We start from the raw sequence: 24,703 nt of genomic DNA, 5'->3' as shown, positions 1-24,703 counted from the left end.
TCCCAGGAGACTGCCCTGATTTATGACCTCTGACCTTTGATTTATGATCTCAATGTTTCCAGAATTCAAACTCTAGGAAGACGAACATCTTATCGTATATGTCTAGGAACCATGACATCAGCTCTTAATTTTAGGACTGCCCACGAGCACCTTTGCTCCTACAGATTCTAATACCGGGTCCCCACAGGACCCCTTAACAGCCACCCCTTGTCCCAGTGAAACCACTTTCATGGAGCCTTCTACCCTTGACCCTTTTCTGATGACTGGTTGTAGGGCATGTGGCACGCCCCGTGACTTCTCCAGGGCAGCATCTCCTGGCCCCGGAGGATGTGGTCAGCTGCTGCCTGGACCTCAGTGTGCCGTCCATCTCCTTCCGTATCAATGGCTGCCCCGTGCAGGGTGTCTTCGAATCCTTCAACCTGGATGGGCTCTTCTTCCCTGTCGTGAGCTTCTCAGCTGGCATCAAGTGAGAACCCGTCCCTGCCCCACTGTGCGGCCCAGGTCTGGGAACGCACTTTATTTGTCTTCTCCAATCAAAAGGCAGGGACAGAGCAGCCAGCTTCGTGACTGACTGGTGGCCAGAACCCCTACATGAAGGTCTCCATGACCTCAGTGTGACCCCAGTGATCTCCGATTCCTGTATCCTCCCAGGGACCTCCAAGTAACCCTAGAATTTCACAATAACTTTATAAAGACTCCAGGTTGGCACAGAGATATCTTAATGACCCAGGACCCTTCTAGTAACCTCCCTATGACCTCAGACTCTTCTGGTGACTTTAGGATTTGATCGTGGTCTAAGATCCTGTTTGACATCCCAGTAGCCTCAGCGTGCCAGCAATGGTCTAATGAGCTCAGACTTGCCCAGTGGCTCCCCATCACCGCATACTCCAAAGAACTTTCACAGACCCAGAATTTTCCAAGCACCCTCAGCTTTCTGAATTCCCGTTCAATAGGAATCCTGTTTATTTTGTAATTACGGTGGAATTTAAATGACTCCTAAATGACCTCTGTGGTCCCAGGGAGACCCAAGATGGCTCAGGGCCTGCACATTCTCCTAGAGCACTCCGCTGACCCCAGTGTTGCTCCCACATTCCCCACTAACTGCAAGCTCTCCCCTTCACCCCCCATGATGCCCGTTCTCCTCTCCCAGAGTGCGATTCCTCCTTGGTGGCCGCCATGGTGAGTTCAAGTTCCTGCCCCCACCGGGCTATGCTCCATGCCATGAAGCTGTGCTCCCTCGGGAGCGACTCCATCTCCAACCCATCAAAGAGTACCGTCGGGAAGGACCTCGGGGACCCCACCTGGTGGGCCCCAGTCGCTGCCTCTCACACTTGGACTTTGTACCCTGCCCTGTGGACACCATCCAGGTATGGCCTACTCTACAAGGGTATTCTTTCTTCTAAACACTTATTTAAAGAATTATTTATTTGGCAGGGTGGTGGTGGCCACCAGGACTTTAATCCCAGCACTCAGGAGGCAGAGGCAGGCAGATCTCTGTGAGTTTGAGGCCAGCCTGGTCTACAAGAGCTAGTTCCAGGACAGGCTCCAAAGCTACACAGAGAAACCCTGCCTCGAAAAATCAAAAAAATTATTATTTTTGTGTTTTATGTTTCTATTGCTGTAATAAAACACTGACTGAAAGCAACTTGGGAAGGAAAGGGTTTATTTCAGCTTATACTTCTACACCATAGTCCCTCAGTGAGGGAAGTCAGGGCAAGGCCTCAAGGCAAGAACTTGGAGGCAGGAACTTAGTGGTAGAGCCCCTGCCCAGAATCCCCCAGTGAGGGGCTGGGGTGTGGCTCAGCAGTGTAGGACAACTGCCTGGTGTCTGAAGCACTGGGTTTCAGTCTCACCAGTGTGTGTAGAACTCTTGATAAGATTCTCATCGCTGTCTTTATAGAGAGAAAGAAATAGCTTCTCATTCTGCAGTGTTTTCTGGCTGATCTGACGCTAGCTCTGGCTGGGTGGTACTGGAAGTTCAATGGACTTTAGCAGCCCAAACTCTGTCTTCAAGGGGGTCCCCATGCACAGGGACACATGGCTGTCCCCAGGTGCCCCTTAACTTTGGTGGTGCTACATCCTTGCTCCTCTGGACGTAACTTTTCTAATCAAGGCATGGTATGGGAACAGGGCTTTGGAGTAGCACTGCTGGGGGAGGAGGGAGCTAGGTCTCACTGACATCATTGGGAAAGGAGATCACAGTGCAGGTGCAGTAGGATCTCACAAATGTCCTTCTGCCCCCAGATCGTCTTGCCTCCTCACCTGGAGCGGATTCGGGAGAAGCTGGCGGAGAACATTCATGAACTCTGGGCATTGACCCGCATTGAACAGGGATGGACCTATGGTCCGGTGAGCCTAGACCCTGAGAGGGACGAGCAAGAATGGTAGGGAGGATAAGTCCCTGGGACTTGAGGGTACCAAGGAGTCTTTGGGCTGCAAGTGGCAGAAGTATAGGTGGGAGATCAATGGGGCAGCATCTAGGAGTCGGGGGGTGAAGGGGAGCCCAAAGACTGACTCCAGTGTTTCTCTAGGTTCGAGATGACAACAAGAGGCTGCATCCATGCCTTGTGGATTTCCACAGCTTACCAGAACCCGAGCGGAATTACAATTTACAGATGTCAGGAGAGACGCTCAAGTGAGAGGGCTCAGGGGAACAGAGTGTGGGAAAGACTGATGGCCAGGAGGGGACATGAAGCCAGGGGGTCTGGGGTGTGGGTCAGTGGTGCGGTGCTTGCCTGGAATCCACTAGTGCAGGGCTGGGGGTATGCTCCTTTGGCATGCATACAGTCCTGGATTGCATCTGTGGTATAAATACATAACAAAAAATATGAGGGGGCTGGAGGGATGCTCAGTCAGTAGAGGCTTGCGGCACAGGCATGAGGACCTGAGCTTAGATCTCCCATATAAAAGGCCATGTGTGGTCGCGGCCCTGGGGAGGAGCCTGGCAGCTCAGTGACCGGCCTGTGGACCCAGCTGGTGGACTCTGAGCGAGCGATCTTGACTCAAAATTAAGGTAGAAAATGGGTGAGGAAGACATCTGACGTCAACCTGTGGCCTCTACACACATACATGTGTACACATACATGCTCATGCAGAGGTGTGCACTGACGGGATCACAGAGAAGGAAGAGAGAAAGGCAGGTGTGGTCCATCATCCCAGATCCCAGAGAGGCTGAGCCTTGAGGATGTGAGACTAGCCCGGTGACTCAGTAAGACACTCGCACAAGCAGTGGGAGGGGAGGCCGGAAGCCACAGCAAAGGATAGATAGACATGGGAAGGGACAGAGAAAGACGCAGTCAGGAAAATCTGACCCTAACCAAAGAGATGTAGGGATGAAGAAATGCAGGGAGACAGAAGGCAGTGAGACCCACAGAGAGGGAATTCAGTCACCATGACAGTCAAAGAGATAAAGAGAGAGACCCAGAGAGAGACAGGAAGCTCTGTAAGCTGTGACCTTTTGCTCATTCCCCTGCTCAGGACTCTGCTGGCCCTGGGCTGCCATGTGGGCATGGCTGATGAGAAGGCTGAAGACAACCTGAAGAAGACAAAACTCCCCAAGACGTGAGTCTGGGTGGGCCTGGATGGGCCTGTCTGGGGAAAGGATTCACAGGGAGGTCTAAAGAGACCACAGAGCCATGTGTTGAAGCTAAGGTCATAGGTGAGAGTGCACGGGCTAGGGTGAGGGGTCAGGGGTCAGGGGTCAGGGTCAGAAGTAAGTTGAGGATGAGGAATTAGGAGTTCCAGAAAGATCCTGAACCTGGAAGGCAGGGTCAGGATGGGCCCCCGAGAAATCTAAGGTGGAATCCCAAGGTCAGAGGTAGAAGGCAAGAGCCAGAGGTTGCTAGAACTGTGCGTTGTCAGTCCTGGGGTGGTGAATGAGGGAAAAGAAATTCTGAGTTCAAAGATCAAGGATTTCAAAGCCAGGTGTTTAAAAGTAATTGGTCAGGCCAGGGTGGTGCTGGTGCACGCCTTTAATTCCAGCACTCAGGAGGCAGAGGCAGGCGGATCTCTGTGAGTTCGAGGCCAGCCTGGTCTACAGCGCTAGTTCCAGGACAGCTAGGGCTGTTACACAAAGGAACCCTGTCTCGAAAAACAAAATTAAACCAAGACAAAACAAGTGATTGCTAAGAATGAGAAACCCCAAAGCTAGAGGTGAGAAGTCAGAAAGTGTGGTATCAGGGTCAAAGAAAAGATCCCCAAATCTGGGTTCCGTGGTGCACACTTGCCACTCCAGATTTCTGGGCTGAGACAGAAGCATCCATGAGTTTGGGGTCATCTGGTCTGTATAGTGAGACCCCCTCTTCAAAACAACCACAGACCCCCCAAAAGGAGCAAAGATAAAACTCCCTGTGTAGAGAGAAAGGGATCTTGCTGGTGTGGCTCATTGTTTCATAGCGCTGGCTGCTCCTCCAGAGGACCCAGGTTCAGTTCCCAGCACCCACATGGAGGTTCACAGATACCTGTAACTCCTGCTCCATGGGAGCAGATGTCCTCTTTAGGCCTCCGACACTCACTCAGAAGCACACACACATACACATCAATAAAAAAAGTACATTAAATTTTAAAAAGTGAAGGGGGCCGCGGAGACCAGTAGTGCCAAGCCTTGCAGGTAAGGGTTCTTGCCGTGCAAGCCTGATGTCCGAGTTCAATCCCTGGAACTCACAGAAAGGAGGAAGGAGAAAAATGACTCCACAATCATGACCTCCACGTGTCCTATGGTGTACTCGATCCCCACCCAACTCATATGAACACACAATAAGCAACAGAGCTAAAGATCTTAGGGTCCCAGGACAGACTAAGATTCCACAGCCAGCCCAGGGTGGGTGGTGCACACCTTCAATTCCTGTACTCAGGAGGCAGATCTGTGAGTTCAAAGCCAGCTTGGTCGACACAGTGAGTCCCAGGCCAGCCAGGCTTACACAGTTGGACTCTCCTATCTGCAGGTATATGATGAGCAATGGGTACAAACCGGCACCCCTAGACCTGAGTCACGTGAGGCTGACACCTGCACAGACAACTCTGGTGGATCGGCTGGCAGAGAATGGACACAACGTGTGGGCGAGAGACCGTGTAGCACAGGGGTGGAGCTATAGTGCCGTGCAGGACATCCCTGCACGCAGAAACCCGCGCCTCGTGCCCTACCGCCTGCTGGATGAGGCCACCAAACGCAGCAATCGGGACAGTCTCTGCCAGGCTGTGCGCACCCTGTTGGGCTATGGCTACAACATTGAGCCACCTGACCAGGAGTCCAGTGAGTGCTGACCTCTGTCTCCAGCTCTGTGCTTACCTTGACCTTGAACCTTGACCCTTGATCTCTGATCCAATCAGCCTCAAGTTGTTGACATTTCCAATCTTTAACACTGAGTGGACTGATCAGAAGGTTAATAAGCACTGACCCTTGCCCTCAATTGTGACCCTTACCCATCATCCTTATCTTGACCCCAGTCTGACCACTGGCCTTGATCTGACTCAGTGTTTGTGTGGGCCAGGACCACAGTGGTGAACTGTGGGACCATGCCATGTGCCCAGTGAGTGCTGACCTCCACATTTGACCTTTAACCCCAGTCCCTGGGTATAGCTATATAACATGAAGCCACTCAAACAAGGAACCAAGGACTGAGTTTCTAACCCTAGCCATAACTCTATCTTTCACCAATTCCAAGCCAAGCCTTGACCCTAAGACTGATGGTTGTCCCCAATCTCTCCCTCCCTCTCCCTCTTTTCTGCACACTTTGTTTGTTGTCTTCTGAGGAAAGATCTCAATACCTGAAGCTAGCCTGGTACTCATTACGTAATCCAGGCTAGTCTTGAGATCATGAGTCCCCTGCCTCAGCCCCCATGTACTGGCATTATAGGTGTGTCTGGCTGTGATTGTAATCATTTTCAAGAAGGTGTCTCGCATAGCCCAGGCAGGTCAGGTGAGCTTCTAACACGTACAGCTGAGGCTGGTCTTGAACTCCAGATCTTCCTTGTGACCCTTTATTTGTTTATTTTGGGAGCAACACTTTTTATTATTTTTTCTCCTCCTCTTCCTCTTTCTGTTGTGAAGCAGGGTCTCACTATGCAGCCCTGGTTGGTCCTGAACTCACAGAGATGCTCTTGCCTCTGTCTTCTGGGTGCTGGAAGTGAAGGCATGGGCCACCATGCCCAGAATAGTTTGGCTTTATTCTTGAGAATTTTATACATGTATACAAGGAAAATATCCACCCTTATTGTCCCCCTCCAGCACCTCTAATTCCCCCAATATGCTCCTTCTCCCAACTCTGTGTCCTCTTTTATTTTCTTGACAAGTCCCTAAGTCCGTTGAATGCTGCTCATGTATGTACAGGTGTGGGGGACCCTGTGGAGCGTGGGAAATCTGTCAGTAGCCACACATTCAAAACACTGATGTTGGGCATGGTGGCTTTACTCCCAGCGCCGGGGAGTTAGAGACTGGTAAAATCTGTGAGTTCAAGGCCAGCCTGGTCTATATAGGAAGTTATAGGCCCGCTAGAGCTACACAATGAGACCTTGTCTCAAAACAAAACAAAAACCCCGAGGCCGTGAAGACCCTCAGTTTTTCCGGTCTCGCCTCTCTTTTGACATCTAACTCTAATCCACTTCCTGCCCAGCTTTTTTACCTCTGCCTTGCCTCCTCTGTAGGTCAGGTGGACAGCCAGTCTCGTGGGGATCGGGCCCGCATCTTCCGGGCAGAGAAGTCCTATGCAGTCCAGAGCGGCCGCTGGTACTTTGAGTTCGAAGCGGTCACCACAGGAGAGATGCGAGTGGGCTGGGCAAGGCCTGAGCTGCGACCTGACATAGAGCTGGGAGCCGACGATTTGGCCTATGTCTTCAATGGGCACCGAGTGGGTACCTCCCTGGGCTCCATTGTGTCAGCCTGTGCTTTCCCCTAGTTACGCTTTCTAGTTTTGTCCAGTGGTTCCTCGCTGTTCTTTGATCCTGCATGTATCATACTGGTTATCCACGAGTCCACCCACCCACCCACTCACCCTCTCTCCCATCCATACTATTCACCATCATCCATCTGTGCCACTTTTTAAAGGCAGAGTCTTTCTGCATAGCTTTAGCTGTCCTGGGACTCACTACATAAACCAAGCTCACAGAGTTCCATCTACCGCTTCCCAAGTGCTGGGGATTAAAAGCATGCACCACCGTGCTCAGGTTGTTTTTTTTTTTTTTTTTTTTTTTAAATACAGGGTCTTGACATTTACCCTTGAAACTTGCTATTTTGCCTCAATTTTCTCATAATTGTTCTGCCTCTGGCTGCTGGGCGCTGGTATTACGGCACGAATCACTGTGTCCAGCAGCATCCATGTTTCTGTCTATCCCTCCATCCTTCTACCCATCCGTTTCTCCATCCATTCCATCTGCCTACCCATTTATTTATGTGTGCATCTCCTCACATTTCTTTCTTCCTCCATCCAACAGTCTTTCCATTCTCCTGTCCCTTTTCCCATCCAGCCCTGTACCAAGCTTCTCCTCCATCCATATCATTATCTATCGATTCTGGGAACCTAAGGGTGTGTGTGTGGAGGACTTGCATAGGCCCAGTTTTCTTTCTGTGCCTTCGCTTTACATGCATCCCAAGCCCTACAGTACCACCTTGGTGGTCTGCACGCCCCTGCCACAGGCACAACAGGAGGAAGCAGGCTGGAGGAATGGGGTAGAGACTAGAGACAGGTTCCTGGATGCAAATGTGGGAAGACGGGGTTCTGTGGATGACCTTCTGTCTCACACGCACCAAAGCTGATGCTGCGTGTGTCTCCCGGCTTCCTCTGTCTCCCTTTCTCTGTGTGTCTCTGCATTGTGTCTTCCTGCTCTCTCCTCATAGGGCCAGCGCTGGCATTTAGGCAGTGAGCCATTCGGACGCCCTTGGCAGCCAGGAGACGTTGTTGGCTGCATGATTGATCTCACAGAGAACACCATTATCTTCACCCTCAACGGCGAAGTCCTTATGTCCGACTCAGGCTCTGAAACAGCCTTCCGCGACATTGAGGTTGGAGACGGTGAGAGCTGAGGCCCCTTTGGTTCTCCCATCTTCTGCAGCGCCTCCTTCCCATGGATGCCCACTAACCCCCACTTCTGTCCCTTTCCCTCAGGCTTCCTGCCCGTCTGCAGCTTGGGGCCTGGTCAGGTGGGTCACCTGAACCTGGGCCAGGATGTGAGCTCCCTGCGTTTTTTTGCCATCTGTGGCCTCCAGGAAGGCTTCGAGCCCTTTGCCATCAACATGCAACGCCCAGTGACCACCTGGTTTAGCAAGAGCCTTCCTCAGTTTGAGCCTGTGCCCCTCGAGCACCCCCACTATGAGGTAAGAACTGGTCCCCATTTGCCTGATGATGATGATGATGATGATGATGATGATGATGATGATGATGATGATTCTGTGCTGCTGAGGCTCCAACACAGGGCGTGGTGCATGCTAGATAACTTCTTTTTTCTCTTTTGTGGTGGTTTCAGGGATTGAACCTAGGGCCTTGCACATGCTAGGCAGGGGCTCTACCACTGAGCCACACCCCAGCCCTAACTGGGGGAGTCTAGGCAGGGGCTCTACCACTGAGCCACACTCCAGCCCCTCACTGGGGGATTCTAGGCAGAGGCTCTACCACTGAGCCACACCCCAGCCCCTCACTGGGGGATTCTAGGCAGAGGCTCTACCACTGAGCCACACCCCAGCCCCTCACTGGGGGATTCTAGGCAGAGGCTCTACCACTGAGCCACACCCCAGCCCCTCACTGGGGATTCTAGGCAGGGGCTTTACTGCTGAAATACATGTCCACCCCTAGAATAACATCTTATAATTCTGTCCACCCTCAATCGTTCTTTTCACAATTCCCTTGTTGCCGTCTCTTCTATGCACAAACGTTGTAGAAGGAGCTGTCAGTATAATGGGCTCCCAGGGTTGCCTTTTAAAGTACAGCTTCCGCAAACGACTTTCTGTCTTCATCTATAAAACAAGAGATGGGAGTAGAGAAAATCATGATTAAATGACCCCAGTGGAACCAGCTGTGGCACAGTCCTGTTGTCCTAGAACTCGGAAGCTGAAGGCAGAAGTTCAAGGCCATCTTTGGCTACTAAGAGAGTTCAAGGTCAGCCTGGGTGACATGAGACTGCCTGTCTCAGAAACTCAGGGATGAGTAAGAAGAGGGAAAGGAGGGACATTGTGACTCTTCACCCTAAAGGACTGCGGTGTGCATCTCTTCAGAGCTATGGCATGTCACAGAAAACGCAGGGCAGTGGTGGCTGTCAGGAGACCAGATACTGGTACACTGTGACCTAGTCCCCAGCCAGCCTATATTTAAATTTGCCCAGTTGTGACTCTCATTTCCTCCGCGTTTTTTTCTGAACAGACTGACGTGCTACATTTAGTGGTTAGGTCTCTGTGCAGAATGTTCCTGATGTTTCTAGGCTTATGGCTTTAAATACATTTTTAAAAGATTTATTTTATTTGTGTGAATGTTTTATCTGGATGTATATCTCTGTACCATGTGTGTGCCTGGCACCTCTGGAAGTCAGATTCCATGGAACTAGATTTACAGATGTTTGTGAGCCTCCTGTGGGAGCTGGGAATAGAACCTGGGTTCTCTGCACAATTAGCCGGTGCTCTTCACCATAGAGCCATCTCTCCAGTCCTGACTTGGACATTTATGAAGACTACAGGTTTTGCAAAATGTCCTTAAATTTGGGTTTGGGAGATATTTTATTATGATCAGGTTCATATTATATATATATGTGTGTGTGTGTGTGTGTGTGTGTGTGTGTGTGTGTGTGTGTGTGTGTGTGTGTATGAGTTCTGTAGAAATATCACAGAAATTAAGTCGTGCCCTCCATTGTATGACTTTGCTATATCTTTTTTGCTTTTAATTTAATTTGACTATTCTATATGTCTGGGTGTTTTGCCTATCTGAATGTTTGTGCACCTCTTGTGTGTCTGGTATCTATGGAAGGCATTGGAGTCCCTGGAAGTGGAGTTACAGATGGCTGTGAGCCGCCATGTAGAGGCTGGGAATCAAACCCAGGATCTCTGGAAGAGCAACCAGTGTGTTCTTAACTGCTGAGCCAGCTCATGTCTCTGGCCTGGAGGTTGCTCTAGCTTATTGCCCTCAGCCTTCTGTACCCTGTGCCATGCGTTCCCAGCCTTCTGTACCCTGTGCCATGCGTTCTTCTGTACCCATGACTTCAACCAGCTGCACATCAAAAACATTTGAAAAGACTTTGCCTCTGTATGAACATGTGCAGATTTCTTCTCACCATTATTTCCTAAAGAACACAGCAGAGCCACCATTCCCATAGCATCGAGCTGTGTTATATGTTGTATGTATGTTTATAACATGAAGAGAAAGGCTGGGGGTGCAGCTCTGTGGTAGAATGCTGGCCTAGTATGTGCACTAGGAAAAGTAAGTACATGAGTAAGAGCGTATGGAGGAGGTGTGTGTGTGTGTGTGTGTGTGTGTGTGTGTGTTAGATGTGAGCACTCTGCCGTTACGCAGGGAACCATTCATTTGGGCATCTGCAGATGGTTTAAGCATTCTACACCGCTCTGCTGACCCAAGTTAACTGGGCTTGCTTCATGGAATGGAGCCTGTCAGATTGCTCCCCTGTCGACAGCTGTTTTGCTCGCAGTAATTGACAAATGATCAGACAGAGCAACAAACCCGGCCTTGGCAGTGCGTGCCTGTTTCCTCAGCGCTTGGGAGTAGAGGCGGGGAACTCAGGTGCTCAAGGTCAGCCTGGTCTACGTGGGCCTGTTTCATAAGCAAGAAACTAGCCCGGTGTGGTCACAAATGACTTTAATCCCAGCACTTGAGAGGCAAAGGCAGGTGGATCTCTATGAATTTGAAGTCAGCTTGTTACATAGAGTTCCAGGCTAGCTAGGGCTACACAGCAAGACTCTAACTCAAAAAAAACCAGCAAACAAAAAAACCCCACCACCTCCATCACCATCATCTTCTTCACCACCACCTCCACCACCACCACCTCCACCATCACCACCATCACCACCACCACCACCACCTCCACCTCCACCACCATCACCACCACCAGTCCACCACCTCCACCACCTCCACCACCATCTCCACCACCATCACCACCACCATCACCACCGTCACCACCATCACCACCACCTCCACCTCCACCACCTCCACCACCATCTCCACCACCACACCCACCACCACCACCACCCCACCACCCACACCACCCCCCCACCCCACCCCCCCCCCACCCCCACCACCACCACCCCACCCCCCCCACCACCGCCACCCACCACCACCCCCACCACTCAGCACCACCACCGCCACCACTCACACCCACCACGCCACCGCCACCACCACCACCACCTCCACCACCCCACACCCACCACCAGCACCACCACCAGCGCACCACCACACCACCACCGCCACCACCATCACCACCACCCCACCACCACCACCCCACCAGCACCACCACCACCACCACCCCCACCACACCACCCACACACCACCGCCACCACCACCACCACAACGCCACCACCACCGCCACCACCACCTCCACCACCACCTCCACCACCACCTCCACCCCCACCTCACCAACACCACCACCACCACCTCCACCACCACCTCCACCACCACCTCCACCACCACCTCCACCACCACCACCTCCACCACCTCCTCCACCACCACCATCTCCACCACCACCATCTCCACCACCACCACCACCACCACCACCACCACTTCCACTGCTAATACAATCAGTGATGTGAGAGATATTTTAGAACTAAGGATATAGAAGACTTTTTAATGGGGTCATGTCTAAAGGAGTTTCTAGTTTTGGAAATGTATTTCTGTTGGCAAGAGATTCCAGGTTTGAAGATGGAGGCTGAATGGCCAGAGAGACATAATGAGAGGTGGACTCTACTCTGCCAACGCAGACAACCAGATATCACGGCAGAGAGCAGAGTCAGCGCAGACAACCGGATATCACGGCAGCGAGAGTGAAGAAGTCAGAACGAACCTCACACAATACGGAGTGAGAGTAGTCAAGTACAAAAGAGCTCAGGCTGTGGGAGTCCATTCATAGAACATTCTGGAACAGGCCAGGCTAAAGGGTGGTGTGACAGATTGAGAGGCGTGTTACTGGAATGGAGGAATGCAGAGACAGTGCTGGTGTCTTCACGCAGAAGGCACAGGAAGGACAGAGTCTTTGTTGTCGGGAAGCAAAGGCAGAAGAGGGTTCCTGAGAGAGGCAGGAAAGAGAGAGGGGAGAAAATGGGTTTTGTAGGCAGTTTGGGGTGAATTCTCCAGACAGTGAAGAACACAGGGCCAGGTAAGGATTTGGTACTTTGGGAGACAACTCCACTTCTGCTGCCTGTGGATTAATCTCTAGAAAACCTATGAGAAGCCTGGGTTGGTGGCACAGCCTGGGACCCAGCACTTGGGAGGCCGAAGCAAGATGCCAGTTTGAGGCCAGCCTAGGCTACATGGCAAGGCCCTATCTCATAAATCCAAGGGCTGGAATGCAACTCAGTGGTTCATCATTTGTCCAGCATGTACAAGGCCCTGGTCCCATCTGCAGCAACATACATGTGCACACACGCACACACATGCACACACACGCACACACATATGTATACACACATACACACATATATGTATACACACACACACACACCCTCGAGAATCTATCTTGACCACATGGCACACAGGGCTCTTTTGGGTCCTACCCTTTATTTAAGTTACACTGGCTGAGTGGTTCCCAGGAAAAGATCCATTTCTCCATTTGGGTGCTGGGTGCTCGGGAGTGTAGAAATCCATTGTGATGCCATTATAATGTTCATTCCTTCCAAGCGAGCATCGCATTTCCTCACACTTTCCTCTGGGGAGCCTCTCCGAACTCTGAGCCTCTGAGCTGCGCTCTCTGCAGAGATCGCCCTAGGATCAAAGGAAGGCAGACCCTCACTGTGTTCTCTGATGTGCTTCTAGCTCCTAGAACAGTGCCTGGCACACAGTGGGTGCTCCTGAGATATTTATGGTATGGATCGATGATGTCCGGATGGGTGGCTAATACATGGACGGATGGATGATGTGTGGAAGGATGGTGCTGCACAGATGGGTGTGTGGCGTATGGACGTATGTGTGTATGTATGATGTATGTATGTATGTACGTACGTACGTACATATGTATGTATGTATGTATGATGTATGAACATGGATGGGTGTATAGGTGAGTGGTTGGCTGATGGATGAGTGCACAGGTGATTGCATGGAGTTATGCATTGAATGCATATGTGGGCATCTTACTCTGGAGTACACAGGTAGGTTCTGAAAATTCCTCTAAGTGATGCCAGTATAGGACCAAGCTGTTACTCTTCAAGTGGCTCAGAACTTGGCAGAAGGCTGATAGCATTCCTCAACCAAGCCCTATTCACCCAGAGGAGAGGTTACCGTTGGATAATTCCCACACAGGAGCCCAATAGGGACTTTACACGGAACCATGTTTAGGACCTGGCCTAGCTCACAAGTCTGGCTCAGAACTTCTGCCTTCCTTCCTCTCCCAAGGTGGCCCGCATGGACGGCACTGTGGATACACCTCCCTGCCTTCGCTTGACCCACCGCACCTGGGGCTCACAGAACAGCCTGGTGGAGATGCTGTTCCTCCGGCTGAGCCTTCCTGTCCAGTTCCACCAGCACTTCCGCTGCACTGCAGGGGCCACGCCCCTGGCATCACCCGGCCTGCAGCCTCCTGCCGAAGATGAGGCCCGGGCAGCAGAACCTGATACTGACTATGAAAACCTGCGCCGCTCAGCTGGAGGCTGGGGAGAGGCTGAGGGGAGCAAGGAAGGAACTGCCAAGGAGGGGGCACCCGGAGGGACTGCCCAGGGTGGAATAGAGGCCCAGCCGACCAGGGCAGAGAATGAGAAAGACGCTACCACTGAGAAGAACAAGAAGAGGGGGTGAGTCCAGACTGGGGCTAGCATGGGACTCGGGGTCTGTTTAGGGATCCCCAATATGCAACTTCAATAATTTAAGAAGCCTCCATTGCAGCCAGAGGGGTCTGCGTGTGCTAAGCGAGGTCAGAACACTGAGATCTTGTCTCACACGAATGCTGTTATTTACCTGTGATGCTGTCTTTTTCACAAAAGTGTGAAATTGGAGAACACTCCTACACAGCATGGGGGATGCTGTTATCCCCGAGTATCTGGTGGACCCCAAAGTGCTTAATGGATGTCATTAGCCATGAACACTAAGGGGGGCTTCACTTATCCTGCTGGAATTTACTGTTTCCCCCCACTTATCCTGTTGGAACTTACTGTGCCCCCCATGTCTCAGTGGACACAGAGTGGCCTTCTAAGTTGGGATCCATTCTGTGTCTCCAATGTGACACCCCAAAACTAACATTAGCTAGATGGAGTGGTACATGCCTTTAACGCTAGCACTCCGGAGGTGGAGGGAGGTGGATCTCTATGAGTTCAAGGACAGCCTGGTCTATGTAGTGAGTTCTGGGTCAGCCAGGGTTACATAAGTAAGACCCTGTCTTGAAAAAACCCCAACAAACAGCCAAAACTGAACTAACTTCAAAGAAGGCCTTTAGAAGGTACTGGATTGAAAGAAAATCTACTTCCCTCTGTTATGGTAGTGACTTTCGGAGGTTGTTGGGAGAGCTGTCGGTGTCTAGCACAGTCGGAGGTGGCTGCTGCTGAAAGAGCCCACACAGCTTGTAGTGTGTAGGACAGAGGACACGATGAAGACGTGCTAACAAGGCATGGTGGCTTCACCTGTAATTCCAGCACTTGGGAGGTGAAGACAAGAGAATCATAAGTTCAAAAGCCAGCCTAGGCTATGTAGAAAGAACCTACATCAAGAACAGGCAAACTGTGAGCCAGGTGGTGGCATCCTAGCACTCGGGAGGCAGAGGTAGGCAGATCTCTGTGAGTCTGAAGCCAGCTCAGTCTACAGAGTGAGTTCCAGGACAGCCAGGGCAACAACAGAGAAACCCTGTCTCCAAAAACCAAAAACCAAATGAAACCAAGGCAAAACAAACAAACAAACAAAAAAAAAAAAACAAAAAAAACCAGGCCAAGTGTGTTGCGCATCTATAATCTCAGCACTTAGGCAGCAGAAGCAGAACTGTTAGCCTGAGCCACATAGTGAATCTAGACCAGCCAGGGCTATGTAGTGAGACCCTACCTCAAAAACAAACAAGCAACATCAATTAAAACAAACCAAACAGCCGGGCGGTGGTGGCGCACGCCTTTAATCCCAGCACTCGGGAGGCAGAGGCAGGCGGATCTCTGTGAGTTTGAGGCCAGCCTGGTCTACAAGAGCTAGTTCCAGGACAGGCTCAAAAAAAGCTGCAGAGAAACCCTGTCTCGAAAAACAAAAAAAACCAAAAAAAACAAACAAACAAAAAAAAAAAACCAAACCAAACAAAAAGCCAGGCTGGTCTGGGGCAGTTGGCTCAGTCAGAAAAGTGCTTTCAGTTAGATCTCCAGAAACCACAATAAAATGCCAGTACTGGGCACAGGAGCTTGCAGTCCCAGGACTGGGGAAATGTGGACAGGTAGGCTCCTATGACTCTATGGCTAGCCAGCCTAGCCTACTCAGGGGCGCTCCATGCCAACAGAAGACACCATCTTGGACAGCCAAGGCTACACAGAGCAACCCTGTCTTGAAAAACCAAAGAAAAAGGAAAAAAAGAAAGAGAGAAAGAAAAAGACACAGTGTCTTGCAAAACAAAGTGGGTGTCACTTCCTGAGGACACCCAAGGTTGTCCTCTTGCCTCCACATGCATGCACATACATGTGCACCCACATGAATACACATGCATGCATACACACAGATGGATGGATGGATGGATGGATGGATGGATGGATGGATGGATGGATAGATAGAGACAGACAGACAGCAGACAGACAGATAGATAAACACAATGGCAAATGTTGATTTAGGGAACCCACTGTGAAAGAAGACCCCCATATTTCTGGTTACCTGCTTTACTTTGCTTTGTTTTTATAGTTTTATTTTTGAGACAGGGTCTCGCATAGCCCAGTCTGGCCTCGAATATGCTGTCTAGTGAGGCTGACCTTTAACTCCCAGTTTCTTGGCTCACATGCTTCCTACTGTTTGTGTGTGCCACCACACTTAGCTCTTGGTACATCCATAGTGCTCCCTAGTGCCTGTGTGCTGCCAAACTTAGCTCTCAGTACCTACATGGTGTTCCATAGTGCCTGTGTGTGTGCTGCCACACTTAGCTCTCAGTAACCCTCTCTAAGTGTGTGTGCCCAGCATCCACAAGTACAGCACGCAGCACCTCTGGAATAGACCAGGTTGGGCCAGCTGGGAATCCCTGCCCTCAAGAGGCAGACTAGTAGTGTTAGAAGGAGGGTCTAACCAGTACAGATGTGGGTGATATGGTGTCTGTGGTGGAGTGCCGGGCTGGGCTTAGGAGCAGCTTCTCACGGCAGGCTCTCCTCTGACTTCCAGGTTCTTATTCAAGGCCAAGAAAGTGGCCATGATGACCCAGCCACCTGCCACCCCTGCTCTTCCCCGACTTCCTCGAGATGTGGTACCAGCAGACAACCGCGATGATCCTGAGATCATCCTCAATACCACCACGGTGTGAACCTCACCTCAGCTGAACCCTCAGCTGGGTTCCCCTCAGCATAATAGGGAAACTCCAAAATTTCCGACTCAGGGCTGTCATCCTTCTGTTTGAGATGCCCCAGTGCACTGAAGAGAGGGCAGATGCAGCACACACTGATGCTGTCCTTGGAATCCCCTAGTTAGTCATTTGAAGATGGCAGGGGGTCCGATGAAGCTATAAGGCAAACCAACATAGTTCTTAGGGACCCCAAAGTCCAGAGGATAAGCCAATATAGATCAACATTTGGGATCAACTGTCATATAAACATAATACTTAGAGTTCAAAAACCACTCTAATATATTCCTAGGAGTAAACATCCATAGTTATCCCAATATGGCTTGAGTCCTTCGATACTTGTTAAGACAGAAGTCTTATTCACGCTGGGCTTGCTGGCATAGGCATGTCATTCCAGCTATTTGGGAGACTGAGACAGGAGGGTCAGAAGTTGAAAGCTTGCCTGGGCTACAGAGGAGTTTCAGGACCTGCTTTTGCAACATAGTGCACAATCCCAAAATGTAAAAAGAGGGCTGGGGAGTGTAGCTCAGCAGTAGAGCAGTTGCCTATTCCTGAGGCCCTAGATTCTACCCGTAGTCCAAGAGAGGAGGGGAGGGGAGGGAAGGGGAAGGGAAGAGGAGAGAGAGGCGTATCTTAGCATTTAGGACCTTAGGATCATAGGCCACCTAGGTGCCACTTGACTGAGTCATTTCACTCCTCAGTGCCCTCTAGTGGAAGGACTGTGATTCCGCACCAGGAAATAAAAGGGTAAAAATGGTGCATGCCCCCCGTCACCCGCCGCCCCACAGTGAGGTGGCCAGGCAGACTGTGGCCAGATCATATAAAGAGCCTTAGAGCAGTAAGCTAATATTTTGAGCTATTATTTATTGTTTTGCTGTAGTTTGAAGAGGGACCCAGTTGTAGGGGTGCCACCAAATATTCCCAAGGAATCCATCTCCCAATGTAGAAGAATTTGAATAGCAACGCCAACACAATCAGTCTCGAGGCTTCTCTCATTTAGTGATTTTATGTTAAATTCCCAGAATCCACAAGATGGGTTTAGAGTCCCAAGAAGAGCCACTTTTCTGACTGACCTCTGGTCCTCTCTTTGTGTCCCCAGTACTATTACTCTGTGAGGGTCTTCGCAGGCCAGGAGCCCAGCTGTGTGTGGGTGGGCTGGGTCACTCCTGACTACCATCAACACGACATGAGCTTTGACCTCAGCAAAGTCCGGGCAGTGACGGTGACCATGGGGGACGAGCAAGGCAACGTCCATAGCAGGTGCTGGGGCACAGTGGGAGACTGTGTGCAGGTGGGGGGTTGGCATGGATAGGGTGGGGGCTCCAGCCACCAGCTTTGGTGAACCTTCTGAAACAAGAGGAGTCACGGCACCCACTCAGAAGCTTTTCTTCTCTGTTTATGTTCATTGCTCTCGAATTGTCTGTTCTGTTTTCTCTTATGCTCCCTTTTCAAATATTTTATCACCTTTTATTTTCCCCTCCATCTCTTCTGGCTCCCGCTTCTGATCCTCTTTCTCTCCTCCTCTGTTCTTCTAACCCCTTTCCAAGATGCCCATGTTAACCTACTGGGGCCTTGGGACCTGGGGTGTGGAGTTTCTGTGCTCAGTCTGCAGGTAGTGGGCGTGTGGGAGTGGGGCTCTGAGATCGTGGTATTCTGGGAGTGTGGGGGGTGGTATCCAGCGTTCCCAGGATGAGGATGTGCGCCATAAACCATACCTGTCTTTTCCAGCCTCAAGTGCAGCAACTGTTACATGGTGTGGGGCGGGGACTTTGTGAGTTCGGGGCAGCAAGGCCGGATCAGCCACACGGACCTTGTCATTGGCTGCCTGGTGGATTTGGCCACCGGCTTGATGACCTTTACAGCCAATGGTAAAGAGAGCAACACCTTTTTCCAGGTGAGCCCAGCCCCTCATATCTTAGCACCAGCACCTGCATTTCCTAGCCTGGCAGGAGGACCCTTTCTACTCTACCATGGAGACTTAAAACAGGCCCAAGCTAGTCTCCCCCTGGCAGTCACCGGGAGACTGTCTAATTGAACTTCCATTAAACGTCGGCCCAGATTGGAGGAGACAGCACAGCCTAGGCATAGAAGAGAGGTCTCTTTAGTTCCCTCGAGGACTGGATGGTACCAGTCGTCATGTGTTTGCTCACCAATTAGCAAACACCCTAGGATGCCCTAACGTCTTCAAGTGGGTTTTCCTTTTCAGCACTTTATTATTATTATCATTTAAGTGTTCACATGTATTTTGGGTACACAGAGACCTGGAAGGAGTTGTGCAGTAAGTCTCTGTTGATAAGCATACCACCAAACCCTATCAATTCTGTCCACATGTATGTCTAACCTATCTTTCCTTTAGCTTATCTAAGGTAGTCTACTCAAAATTTATTTATTTATTATTACTTTTAATTTTTAGAGGTGCCCCCAAGTGGAGTTCATTATTGGAAGATGTATCTACTTATTAGATGTGTTTATGTGTGTGGGTGTTTTGCCTGCATGCATGTAAATGTGCCATGTGCATGCCCGGTGATCATGGAGGTCAGAAGAGGGCATTAGATCCTCTGAAACTGGAGCTACAGATAGTTCTGAGCTACTGTGTGGGTGCTGGGAACTGAACCTGGGTCCTCTTTTTTTTTTTTTTTTTTTTTTTTTTGGTTTTTCGAGACAGGGTTTCCTTGTAGTTTCTAGAGCCTGTCCTGGAACTAGCTCTTGTAGACCAGGCTGGCCTCGAACTCAGAGATCCGCCTGCCTCTGCCTCCCGAGTGCTGGGATTAAAGGCGTGCGCCACCACTGCCCGGCACCTGGGTCCTCTTGAAGAGCAGCAAGTGCTCTTAGCCATGGAGCCATCTCTCCAGTCCCTATTTTATTGTTTTATGAGACAAGATTTTATGTAGCCCGGGCTGACCTTAAACTCATCATGTAGCCAAGGGTGGCCTACACTCCTGAATCTCCTGCCTTTACCTTCCAAGTGCTGGCTGGGATTACAGGCCTGTGCCACCATGCTCAGCTTGCAAAGCCAGCTTTTAAATGGAGAATTTCAGAAATATACAAAAGCAGAATAACATAATGAGCCACCAGGTCCTCATTACCGGCTTCAACTGCCACCCACTCAGAGCCAATCTCATTTCATTTTTCCGCCTACTTCCCTGTCACTCCCACTGGAGGACTCTGAAAGAAATTGCCGACTTCATATAGTTTCATCTCTTTAAAAGATAAAGATTATTTTTAAAAGGCAGAACCACAATACCGCTATCACTGAAAAGAAAAAAAAAGTCCCTAACTGTTCCTGCCTGTCGTCAAATATCTAGTTCATGTTCAGATTTCTCTGATTGTCTCGCAAATCTTTCCTTGCCATTTCTTTGTTCAAATCATAATCTAAGTGAAGCTGTACCCTTTAATGATTTCCTGCATCCTTTAAATCTCCTCACACATTGCCCTCTCCCTCCCTCCCTCCCTCCCTCCTTCCCTCCCTCCCTTCCTTCCTCCCTCCCTCCCTCCGTCCCTCCCTTCATCCCTCCCTCCTTCCCTCCCTTCTTTCTTTCCTCCCTCCCCTCCTTTTTTGTTTAAAGATAGGATCTTACAAACCCAGGCTAGCCTATGTAGCCAAGGCTGGCTTTGAACTCCTGATCCTTCTGCCCCCACCTCCAAGTGCTGAGATTACAGGTGTGTGCCATCACACACCACTTGTGTTCTCCCTCCTTCCACCCTCTCCTCCCTCTCTCCATCCTCCCTCCCAGGTACTCTGTCCCTATGCATCTGTCAGGGAAGCAGGCTGTGCTGCAGCACTTGGCTCCTTACAGTGTGGTCCCTGGGCCTGCATCGTCTGTGTTCTCATTAGATCCGCAGAGTCTCAGGCTCCTCCTCACCCCTGCTGACTTTGAATCTTTGCACAGGGGATTTCTGTGCACGTTAACCTCTGGAGAGCTCTGGCCGAGCTGCCTACAGCCTCGGCTGTCACCTAACACCTTCCTTGCCCTTTGTATGTCCTATGAATGGGTGGGAGCGGGTAGGTCTATGGATGCTGGCAGGTTCCAGCTTGGATCTGCAAGGCTTCTCCTCACCGGTGTTGTCTGGGGAGAGGAAGGCTGAGGAGGGTGGGCTCCAGTTAGGAGGATTAGAGGAAGCCAGTCAGGGGACGCTCTGGCTTCTGAAGAGGGAGTAAGGAAAGGCATTCCTGGAGCAGCCGTGGTGTGCACAGTGATGCAGACGTGGTGTGCACAGTGATGCAGCCGTGGTGTGCACAGTGATGAAGCCGAGGTGTGCACAGTGATGCAGCCGTGGTGTGCACAGTGATGCAGCCGTGGTGTGCACAGTGATGCAGCCGTGGTGTGCACAGTGATGCAGCTGACAGGTTGCTCTGCAGGAGCGGGAAGAGCGTGGCCTGGCTGCCCCAGGGTCACCTGCAGCCACTGTGGATCTGCAAAATTGGGTCAGAGTCCATGCTGCCTTCGGAGCGCTGCCTCTCACGTCTTGCCCTCTTCTCCCTCACCAGGTGGAACCCAACACAAAACTGTTTCCTGCTGTCTTCGTCCTGCCCACCCACCAGAACGTCGTCCAGTTTGAGTTGGGGAAGCAGAAGGCAAGGAGACAGGGATGGGTGCAGGCCAAGACTGGGGGTGTGCTGAGGGTTTCCATGGAGGGCCTGGAGGACTGTGGATCCCAGCCCACGCTTTCTTCCCAACCCACAGAACATCATGCCGCTGTCAGCCGCCATGTTCCAGAGTGAGCGCAAGAACCCAGCCCCTCAGTGCCCACCAAGGCTGGAGGTCCAGATGCTAATGCCAGTCTCCTGGAGCCGGATGCCCAACCACTTCCTGCATGTGGACACTCGGCGTGCTGGGGAGCGGCTTGGCTGGGCTGTGCAGTGCCAGGAGCCTCTGATGATGATGGCGCTGCACATCCCAGAGGAGAACAGGTCAGGGCCCTGGTGGGCTCAGCGCCTTCCCCAACCACAGCCCCAGGGCTCCACTCGGTCCTAGGACGTTCCAGGTCCTGGTAAGGGGTCCCTGACTTGGCACCGGCCTCCTCAGATGTCTCCCAGGGAGCTCCTCTAGATCACCCACCCCAGTGAACCTCATATTCTTCTCAGGGGAGCAGTTATACCCCAGGGGCCCCAGACCACACTGCAGGGCTGTAAATCCATCTCAAAGAGCCCAGACTGCTCAAATTCCCCAATCCAGACATTTCTCAGAGCTCTAGCTGTATTCCAAGGCCTCTGGGCACATTCCGGGGGACTTCAGGCATGTCTCATGGAGATCTGGAACCTACTCTAGGGGTCCCTGACACGCCCAGACCTGTGTTTACATAGATGTCAGAAAATGTTTAGGTGTTCAATGCTGAAGGTGTGAACCTAAGGCCTCTCCCATGCTAGGCAAGTGTTCTACCACCGGGCTATAGCTCTAAAGATATTTTAAAAGTTATTATCTTGAGATGGAATCTTATCTAAGGTGCTGGTCTTATGTAGCCAGACTGGCCTTGAACTGGCTGTATAGCTGAGGATGGCCGTGAACACCATCCTCCTCCACTTCCCAAGTGCTAGGATTACAGGTGTCCCCCACCCCACCTGGCACATTAGGTTACTCACGCTGGCCCACTCAGACATAACCAGGGTGCAGGAATCTTCCAGAAAGAGCTCTGAGTCATGTCAGCTACATCTAGGGGGTTACCAGACATTTTCTGCTGTCTTAGAAACTCCAGAGTCTTAGATTATTCTAGAAATCCCAGGTGTCAGGTATGGACAACCCAAGCCCCTTAGGGTCGAGCAGGACCAAGGAAAGATTCCTGGATCCAGAGCCAAAGCCCCCTTGGAGCCTGACCTGGAGGGTCACCGAGGTTCCCTGCTACATACAGCCGACAAATCACTCGAGCCTCTCTGGATTCTCTGTCTCCCACTTATTCTGAACCCGACCACTGCCGCTGACTGTGTGCCATATCTCTGCTGCAGGTGCATGGACATCCTGGAGCTGTCGGAGCGCCTGGACCTCCAGCGCTTCCATTCGCACACGCTTGCTCTCTACCGCTCAGTGTGCGCCCTAGGTAACAACAGGGTGGCCCACGCTCTGTGCAGCCACGTGGACCAGGCCCAGCTGCTGCACGCTCTGGAAGACGCGCACTTGCCAGGTCCTCTGCGCGCGGGCTACTACGACCTCCTCATCAGCATCCATCTCGAAAGCGCCTGCCGCAGCCGTCGCTCCATGCTCTCCGAGTACATCGTGCCCCTCACGCCGGAGACCCGAGCCATCACCCTCTTCCCACCCGGACGAAGTGCAGAAGACGGGCCTCGCCGCCATGGCCTGCCTGGCGTGGGCGTCACGACCTCGCTGAGACCTCCGCACCACTTCTCGCCCCCGTGTTTTGTGGCCGCCTTGCCAGCTTCTGGGACCACGGAAGCTCCGGCCCGCCTCAGCCCGGCCATTCCTCTGGAGGCTCTGCGAGACAAGGCACTGAGAATGTTGGGTGAAGCCGTGCGAGATGGAGGACAGCATGCTCGTGATCCCGTCGGCGGCTCTGTGGAGTTCCAGTTTGTGCCAGTGCTCAAGCTTGTGTCTACCCTCCTGGTAATGGCTCCTTCCGGTTTCCCTCCCCCACTCCTCCACATTCGAAGCTGTGCACCGGCCTATGTACCAGTCTCCCACCTGTTTGTACATTCTACTGCCTTTCAGTTCCCCCATCACCTACCCATCTATCGCTCAACTTTCCTTCGATCCAGTCACTAGCTTCTGTTTATGTTTCTCGGTATCTCTTTTCCCCTATTTCCCCATCCATCCATTCATTCATTCATTCATTCATTCATTCATCAATTTTCCATTCTCTCACTTATATACACCCTTATCTTCCTACCCACGAGTACCTCCAGTTCTATTTTTCTGTCCACCAACATCCATCCATCCATCCATCCATCCACCCATCCACCCACCCATCCACCCACCCATCCACCTACCAATCCATCCACCCACCCATCCATCCATCCACCCACCCACCCATCCACCCATCCATCACTTTTCAACCTATCAGTCACCTGTCTTAGCGTTCATTCACACATGATGAGCCCATGTTTCTCTCTCCACATACACATATATTTCTTTATAGATATATATTCCTTCCATATAGGCAATAGTCGCCTTCCTTTTACCTTGCATCCATTTGTACACCCAGCCACAAATCCATCCATTTCTCTGCCTTCCACCTACCTTTTCATACATGCACGTGCCCATCCATTGCGTGTAACCCATCCAGTTATCTACACCCGTGTATCTTCTAGCCACCCTTTATTTTATGCATTGCTCTGTTCATGTTACCATTCAACCACATACATACTCATCCATGGGTCAGTCTGTCCATCCATCCCGTCCTCCGCTCCCGTGTCAGTTTGCTCTCTGTCTACACACATTTGTTTGCTCATGCATCTATCAGTCTGCCTTAGTTCCTGTTCTATTGCTATGAAGAGACGCCATGACCAAGGCAACTCTTAGGAAAGAAAGCATTTTAATCGGAGGCTTGCTTACACTTTCAGAGGGTTAGCCCGTTATCATCGTGGCTGGAGGCAGACAGGCATGGTGCTGGAGCGGGAACATCCTGATCCATAGGCAGCAGGCGAAGAGGCACTGGGCCTGGTGTGGTCTTTGATGCCTCAAAGCCCACTCCCAGAAACACACTGACTCCAGCAAGGCCGCACCTCCCCCAACAAGGCCACACCTCCTAGTCCTTCCCAAACAGTTTGTCAACAGGAGACTGAGCATGCAAATACATAAGCTATGGGGGACAACCTCGGTCAAATGACCACACAGTCCAGTCACCTATACAGCATGTGTTCATTTTATTCGTCTGCCGTCTCTCCCACCATTTCCTTCCTCTCTGTCCTTCACTCGGCTCCCCTTCCGGTCTCTGTAACTCAAACTATCGATTCATCTAGCCAGCCAGTTAGTCCTCTAGCCTCTTGCCATTGGTTCCTCTGTCTCCCCTCGTCTCTCTTTTGTTGCTTCCTAACTTCCCTTCCATACTTCAGTCTATTAGCATCTTCACTGGGTCAGGTGTGCGTGGGTGTGTGCTGCAACCTGTGTAGACCTTTATCCGGTGT

The 24,703-nt window shown here is 51.3% G+C and overlaps 1 protein-coding gene across 6 annotated transcripts in view; it reads left to right on the top strand.

Moving 5' to 3' along the window:
• Ryr1 (ryanodine receptor 1) overlaps positions 1-24,703 on the top strand; it is a 124,667-nt gene that overhangs the window by 22,339 nt on the left and 77,625 nt on the right. For 5 of the 6 annotated variants that reach the window (XM_038339323.2, XM_038339326.2, XM_038339325.1 and 2 more), the window contains 16 exons: positions 274-466; positions 1,151-1,367; positions 2,245-2,349; positions 2,532-2,635; positions 3,478-3,561; positions 4,944-5,251; positions 6,643-6,845; positions 7,832-8,006; positions 8,100-8,308; positions 13,530-13,924; positions 16,455-16,587; positions 17,729-17,889; positions 18,358-18,523; positions 21,119-21,205; positions 21,315-21,541; positions 22,571-23,183. In XM_038339323.2, the coding sequence (XP_038195251.1) occupies positions 274-466; positions 1,151-1,367; positions 2,245-2,349; positions 2,532-2,635; positions 3,478-3,561; positions 4,944-5,251; positions 6,643-6,845; positions 7,832-8,006; positions 8,100-8,308; positions 13,530-13,924; positions 16,455-16,587; positions 17,729-17,889; positions 18,358-18,523; positions 21,119-21,205; positions 21,315-21,541; positions 22,571-23,183 (3,380 nt within the window). Of the gene's footprint in view, positions 1-273; positions 467-1,150; positions 1,368-2,244; positions 2,350-2,531; positions 2,636-2,924; positions 3,014-3,477; positions 3,562-4,943; positions 5,252-6,642; positions 6,846-7,831; positions 8,007-8,099; positions 8,309-13,529; positions 13,925-16,454; positions 16,588-17,728; positions 17,890-18,357; positions 18,524-21,118; positions 21,206-21,314; positions 21,542-22,570; positions 23,184-24,703 lie in introns of those variants that run through there. The other variant, XM_038339328.2, reaches the window with a different exon arrangement.

This window comes from Arvicola amphibius, chromosome 8 (genome assembly GCF_903992535.2).
Source record: "Arvicola amphibius chromosome 8, mArvAmp1.2, whole genome shotgun sequence".
In the NCBI taxonomy this organism is placed as follows: domain Eukaryota; kingdom Metazoa; phylum Chordata; class Mammalia; order Rodentia; family Cricetidae; genus Arvicola; species Arvicola amphibius.
Note: the sequence above shows the minus strand (reverse complement) of the source record. Positions and strands in the feature narration are given on the sequence as shown.